At 46.5% G+C, this 7500-nt stretch overlaps 1 protein-coding gene across 4 annotated transcripts in view; it reads left to right on the top strand.

Annotated features, from left to right (window-relative positions):
* Positions 1–7500, top strand: part of LOC134465600 (zinc finger protein 521) — a 133144-nt gene that overhangs the window by 106119 nt on the left and 19525 nt on the right. For all 4 annotated transcript variants that reach the window (XM_063219354.1, XM_063219353.1, XM_063219352.1 and 1 more), the window contains exon 7: positions 6693–6808. In XM_063219354.1, coding sequence (XP_063075424.1) covers positions 6693–6808 — 116 coding nt within the window. The remainder of the gene's footprint in view (positions 1–6692; positions 6809–7500) is intronic.

The following is a 7500-nucleotide window of genomic DNA, read 5'->3' as shown; positions in this document are numbered from 1 at the left end:
GCGTTTGTGTGTGCGCGCGAGCGTGTGTGTGTGTGTGTGTGTGTGTGTGTGTGTGTGTGTGTGTGTGTGTGTGTGTGTGTGTGTGTGTGTGTGTGTGTGTGTGTGTGTGTGTGTGTGTGTGTGTGCGTGTGTGTGTGTTTGTGCGTGTGTGTGTGTTTGTGCGTGTGTGTGTGTTTGTGCGTGTGTGTGTGTTTGCGTGTGTGCGTGTGTGTGTTTGTGCGTGTGTGCGTAAAAATCTGTATAATATAATTATATATAATTGTTTATGTATATGTAAGGGTAAGGTACCTATTCATGCCATAAAATGCTACTATAATTGCCTCATGAAATGTACTGGGTGCCCTAGCTAACAACAACACATAGCACTGTTCAGCTCTACTTGGCATACAACACCTTTACCCAGAAGTGTCAGATCGTGGTTATTCATGTGTCACTTGGCCATTCATCTGGTATGGTTGATGCTTGTGCTAAATGTAGCCAGGCAGCAGAGGAAGTCGGGTTTCTAGACCACAGTGGGCACCCACTGTTGTAATTTGCCTGTTTTCTACTGCAATCCCTTCCAAATGGATAGCTAGAGGAAAGTATTCACAGCAGAGAGAGAGAGAGAAGGAGAGAGAGAGAGAGAGAGAAGGAGAGAGAGAGAGAGAGAGAGAGGACAGAATTCGAGAGAGACAAAGAGGGGGGGGGAAGAGAGGCAGAAAGATGTATAGAGAGTGAAAGACAGGAAGAATTAAATGGCGAGAGAGAGAGAGAGAGAGAGAGAGAGAGAGAGAGAGAGAGAGAGAGAGAGAGAGAGAGAGAGAGAGAGAGAGAGGGAGCAAAAGAGAGGTAGAAATAAAAGGGGATGTGCTAATTGTGGATGTTGGTGGTAATGATCTCATCAGTCTCCTCACATGGAGGTGAGGGGAGCCGGCGTCTCCTCTGGAGGGTATTGCTCGCCTCCTCGCGTGTCATCGGGGTTAAATATCTGGATAATGAAATCTGAAAAGCTGTTAGCTTCACTTCTCCATCAGCCACGCTTAAAGATTTGTCATTGCCGGATTTTTTTTTTAGTGGACAGTCAGTGCCATAGCTCTTAGTCTCTTTCAAAAGTAGTCTAAACAGGGGTGCCTTGGATTTTTAGCTATGCCCACTTACACAGCACTGTTGCCTTCCCCGGGTTGCATTGAAAGGTCACCATGCTTTTATTTCTTTGTGAGTACCTCTCTCCATTTCGAGAAAAGAAGAAAAAAAACATGGCCTTCACTTTTTTCATACTTTAGATGTCAAACTTGGCTCACTTTCTGCCATTTCAGCATGTTTTTATTTTCTTTCTCTTTCACAGTTTTCAGTTTTTTTATGTCTTTTTATTTCCTCGCTTGTCAGGACTTTGGCTGTGCTCTCTTTAAGCTTTTCAAATCCCATAATCGATAGGCCAGTCTCCCATCCGTCTTTGTGTCTGTCTGTCAGGTGCTGTCAGTGCTGCTGCAGACCCCCCACCGATGTTATGCTGTATACCTGTCAATTTTGTAACTCTCTTCTCACTGCTGTTTTGGCAACCAGCAATCTTGCACTCCTCTCCGGTCGCCTGCCTCACGCTATACTACTGACCCATGATAGGGTTGCGCATATTACCTACCAAATGCCTGCTTTCCTTTTTTATTACTCACTGTCTTTATGTGTAAGACATGGTGGGTAGGCAGTTCTCCTTACCCCTTTCCCTTTTTTTCTTTTTTATTCATATTGATCGATGAAAGAAGGGGAGAAGGAGGGGAATGGAGGGAGGGAGGGATGGAGGAAAGGAGAGCGAGGAACACCCTGAGGACAGTCTCTGCAGTGCAGATACAGGGGATCTTAGATGGAGGAGATTGAGGGTGTGCTGCAGATTATCGTCAAACACTCCAGAGACTGCAGGCCCTGCTTTGTCCTCTGTGTGTTTTCTTCATCTCACAATGCCCTGCCTCGCCACCACCAACACTCACTCTGCTTGGAACGGATACAAATCCTACCCTTAGCCCACCCCACCATCCCTGAGATGCAACTATGAAAAATGTTCAATTGTTTTTTCTCCTTCCATGTATTTTTTTTTCTTTTGTCTTCTCGATGTGTTTCTTTGAAACGTTGTTCAAAACACACACACTCGAGCCCTGAGTGACCACATTCGTTTCAGAGACTGGCCAAAGCCACCCCGACTGCTGAGAGAAAGAAGGTTAGCAATCCACACAGGCAAAGTAGGCTAGCACAGAAGACTGTGCCAAAGGAAGGAGGAACATTGGCGGAGGAAAGTGGGGAGGAGAGGAGGAGGAGGAGGAGGAGGAGGAGGAGGAGGAAGTGAGAATAGAAGAGAGGTAGAGGTAAGAGGAGAGGAGCGAGTGGGGGGGAAACAATGGGGGGAAAGTGGAGTTGAAGAGAGGTCCAAGAGCCCCTGGAAGATGACAGAGAGCGCTTGTCTCTCAGGGCTGGTTTGACAGGTGTCAGAAGTGGGGGAGCCTGCAGCGAGCAGCCCCAGGAGCCCTTGGTGGTGCAGCAGCCAAGGTGCAGCGAGTGATTTGGACTAGCAGGGTTTACACGGGCACAAAAGAGCCCGGGATAAAAGACGCGTGGGCTGCTCCAAGTTTTTCTCAACACTGCATAGTATATACACACAGTGTTGCTATCACGAAAAAAGGCACTCACTCAATATACACATGCAGCTTTAAAACTAGAAACCGTTTACCGTTTTCACCCAGTGTAAGTGTAAATGGTGGATTTTTTTGTAATGCAGATGACGTTGCATGAAACAAATATTGTGTCTTCCAATCTCAGGTCACGCCCAGGTACCATAATACAGTATACCACACGCAGGATGGTTAGACATGAACGAATAGAGTCCCACAGACGAGGGATGAGAGCGATGAGCCAGGCTCACGTGTTGCATATTGTTACAGGGCCCAGTGACATGATTACATGGCTGTATGAATCTGATGGAGATGTTAGCCTGCAGGCTGGCTGCTCCCATTATTAAGGTGTTGTTTTGGCACCGCGCCTACAACGCTTTCAGCAGCCCAGCCACTGTTTAATATTTATGTCACATAATTCCAAGGGTGGTGATTCCGCGGGACTGTAAACAGACATGACACGCTTTGGGCTACGGCGCTCTCATAAGGACACACATAGCGTAGCATAGCATAGCACGCGACAAGGGCATATAGAAAGGGAACATGATTGGTTTTTTTTTCTTCCTCTTTCCACCTTATTACCACAGTTGTTTTAACTGAAATAGCTTTTTTTGAAATAGGGTTTTTGCACTGTACGCTAAGCACCACCATCATAAGTGCACAAAAATACTACAGTACAAAAAAAATACATATAAACATGTCACCAACACCGTAATTTAATTGGGTTGATGGCATCCGCCTGGTACTCAAAGGCAGGCTTTCCGCACAGTGGAAGGCGGCAGTCGCAGCAGCAGGCAAGCCTACCGTAGGTGCGGTGCACGGTTATCATCCAGGGCTGCTGCCAGCTTTTGCCAGACCCAGGACAAAAATCATCTGAAAAGGCCCCCTATTCAATACATCCAATGTAATGGAAGCACAATTTTGGGCCCCCTCTCTCCCGGGGCCGGGGACAACTGTCCCCGTTGTCCCCCCTCCTCCCCTGTCGGCTTCCCTGGTAGCGTCTCTCCACTCCCAGGCGCAGGCAGGTCAGCAGATGCCTGTCTCCCCGCGTCTCCACCCGCTGTCGGGTGAGCGTGCCTGCAGCTCGTGCCTCCTCATAATTAAACGTGACTCCCCCAGGTGCGGCCCATGCTAATGTAGCCAAGGCTAGCTCCCATCGGGGTAGGTGGGTGGGGGGTTGGGGGAGAGGCACAGGCTGGCGGGGTGTGTGTGTGCGTGTGCGTGTACATGTGTGTGTGTGTGTGTGTGTGTGTGTGTGTGTGTGTGTGTGTGTGTGTGTGTGTGTGTGTGTGTGTACGTGTGTGCGCATGTGTTCGCACGTGTGTGTGTGTGTTCGTGCGTGTGTGTCCCCGTGCGCGCATGTGAGTGAGGTGGTGGTTAGTGAGTGAGTGAGTGGTGGGTGTGGGGGTTCTAAGTGAAGGCAACAAATGCATAAAAGAGCTCTTTTTTTCACAGAGCTCCATCACCTTTAATCTCCAGTCCCACCACCCCGCCTCACCTCACCCCTCACCCTGCCCAGCTGACACCCCCCTGTCCCCAGAGCGCACACATACGAGGGAAAAAAGTTGTTTTCAGCCCGAAAGATATTCTAATGAACCCCAGATTGCTAACTTTTCCAGCACATCCAGGCCTCAGAGACTAGACACATTTTTTTCTCTCTCTCTCTCTCTTCTCTCTCCCGCACTCGCTAAACAGTCGTCCTTAAACACATGGGTCTAGGATAACAAACGGCATGTTTGAAGTGTTCCTTTGAGAATTAAAGTACACACACTCATGCACGCACACGCAGACACACACATGCATTTACAGATACAGGCACACACGCACAAGTAAACACGCATGCATACACACGCACACACACACACACACACATTTACCACTGTGGACTATCGCTTAATTAAAGCACAGCGATACAGTATGTATTTTAAGTGCCAGCCCAAAGTGTGCCTGTGCTTTACTGTGACTTGTATTCTGGGTGCGCATAAATAAATAGTGCGTCTTGCATGAATATTTATATTGTCAATATAATTAGCAGTGTGGGCTAATGGAGCGCTATGATTTTTTTTTCTTCCTCTTCTTCTTCTCCTGCCTCCATCCTTCCTTCCAGTGGAGGCAATGCCAATTTTTGCACTTGTTTATTTTTCTGGCTGGCTGTCCCCATAGTGGCTGCGGGGGCCCTAAATAAAGCATGTGGTCCCCTCTCCTTCACCAGCATTAGGCATGCAGTACAGTGCAGTACAGTGCGGCACAGTTCAGTACGGTGGGCCGGCCACGCCGAGCTGCATGGCTGACCACTTGGGTCAGATGAACAGACTGCTGAAAGACGGTACAAAGTGGAAGTCAAACGTGTGGCGCTGAAATTAGTGGGGGAGTGGGGAAGGGGTTGGTGGTGCTGGGGGGCCTGAGGGGTTATTTTTGGAACACCAAGTTGGACGCGACATCACAGCCCGAGTTACGCACTCAGTGGCCCAGATTTGGGCTCACGCTTGGTGGCATTTGTCATTGTTTTCGTTTTGGATTTCACTTTTATTATTATTATTATTATTATTATTATTATTATTATTAAATTTTATGATTATTATTATTATTCCTTTGGTCCCGTTTTGACCATTTTCTGTAAAGCGAGTCTCAAGCTCTTGAGCAGGCCTGCTTTCTTCCTGAGGAGGAGAGTCATCCCTCTCTCCATACTCCCTACACTACAGCAGTGATTCTTAACCTGGGGTGCGGGCACCCCCTGGGGGTGCACCAGAGATTTCAGGGGATGCGTGGAATTTTGTTTGTGTTCAGATTGTGACCAAAATTCTGATTCCAAACATCATAATTGGACCAAATCAAATTTTAACATGTTTTGGACCTAATGATAAAGTCATTAAAGTAATGTTTATGTCTAAAGCAAGAATCATTGTAATTATTCACTTAAATCACTTTTTAGTGCGTATACATGTAAAGACGTTTGGATTGGGGGTGCGCGGCTTGTCTTGGGCACAGGCTAGGGGGTGCTTCAAGGAAAAAGGTTAAGAACCACTGCACTACAGTATGGAGGAGCGCTGTGATGGAGGATGGAGGCTGGGGGATGGAGGATGGGGGATGGGGGCAGCAGCCCCATCCGCGTCCCCAGTCCCTGCCATCTACAGTGCCGCTCGGCTCGGTCCTCAGGCACCGTTGGCAATTAAGATAGCAAACAAGCCTTTGATAAGCATGTAGGATTTGAGCCACATCAAACGGGGTTACGAGGCACTTCACAGTGTTTGCGGAGGAGCATTTATCAAAGGCATCCTCCGTCCAAATTAGTCGATCTCTGTAATTCTTTGTGTGTGCGTGTTAGGGATGGCACAAACCGCACCGAAAACCGAAACTGTAAACTTACAATTCACACACATACCGAACCGAACCGTGCAATCCGTCGCAAACCGCAATTCATGTACTGCCCAGAAAAATATGTAAAACAGAGATTCTTGGAGTATCTTATCCAGTCTCTCTGATTAAAACATTAGCGTATAAGACCAATCAGAGGATGACACAATTAAAATCACACCATTTTCACATTATAAGCCTATACAAACCATATGTAGGATATTTAGTGATAAGTTCGATTCTATTAGCCAATTGAAAGAGGGCATTTGGAACGCTCAGACAGCGCACAGTTTAAGTGCAAGTGCAGGTTAGCACAAGAGGCAGTTCTCAGACGCATGCAAAAGGTCAAATTCAACTTGCGCATCATCACTTTATAACTGCAGTTATTTAAATATTGTTTAATATTCTCAGTGCACCATTTATCATGAACTAAAAAAAAGAACCGTAGAAAACCGAAAACCGTGACCTTGACACCGTGATATGAATCGAACCGTGAATTTTGTGAACCGTACCACCCCTAGTGTGTGTGTGTGTGTGTGTGCGTGCGCGTGTGTGTGTGTGTGTTCGTTGCGTGTGATTATGTGTGTATGTACAGTATGTGTATGCACGTGTCTCATCAAATTGCATTGCTGTAATTTGTAGATGGAAGAAAGCACTCTTCCTCTGACTGATACCATCTCCTCGTCTCTCTTCTCTCCGCAGTATTTGTTCAAGCGAATAAGCTCCAGCACCATATTTTCTCAGCCCATGGTCAAGAGGATAAAATATATGACTGCTCCCAGTGTCCACAGAAGTTCTTCTTTCAGACGGAGCTGCAGGTGGGTGTCACAGCATCTCACACAACTCCACAAGTATCTGCTCAGCATTCTCTGTTTGATGTTAGACCAGGAGGATGCTTATATACCAAGGTGTGGGCATTCCAGCCCCATACCGTACTGCAGTAAAAATGTACAGGCTACCCTCTATTTTTCTCTATTTAATGTGTCATCTGAAAAAAACAACACTGCTCTGTTACTCTCATTAGTAATTTCTAGTAAACAGGGCATAGACCTTGAGAGATTCTTGCTCTATGCGAGGCAGGCAAATCCTGGGTGTATTCATGTGTTTTTTTTATGCTTCTGTTGTCATACTTTAGCAAGTTGGTATTATTGACTCAAATAACTGCATAGTCTGAGTGTCCTCTTTATTTGTATTTTTTAGACTGCTCTTATGCGTCGTATATATGGTTATAATGCACCAGAATCGAATCGCACCTACCTGTATGTGCATTTTTGTATAGCTCACACTGGATTTGTGTGTGATTCAATGTACACATGAGGAATTAGTGTTGTTGGTTTCTCGCTTGTAGTTGTACAATTTTACAAGGCATATCTTAAGCGTGAGCAAGCTGTCGGTTTGCTGTATTTCGCCCAGACCTTGTCGTTCGTAGATGTGCACACACATACATATAAAAAGGTACAGGCATATAAACTGCTGTCTAGTCTCCAGCATTAGTTTCCATCCCACTTCA

The sequence above is a fragment of the Engraulis encrasicolus genome, chromosome 16, assembly GCF_034702125.1.
Source record: "Engraulis encrasicolus isolate BLACKSEA-1 chromosome 16, IST_EnEncr_1.0, whole genome shotgun sequence".
Classification (NCBI taxonomy): Eukaryota; Metazoa; Chordata; class Actinopteri; order Clupeiformes; family Engraulidae; genus Engraulis; species Engraulis encrasicolus.
This window is presented reverse-complemented; position numbering and strand designations above follow the sequence as displayed.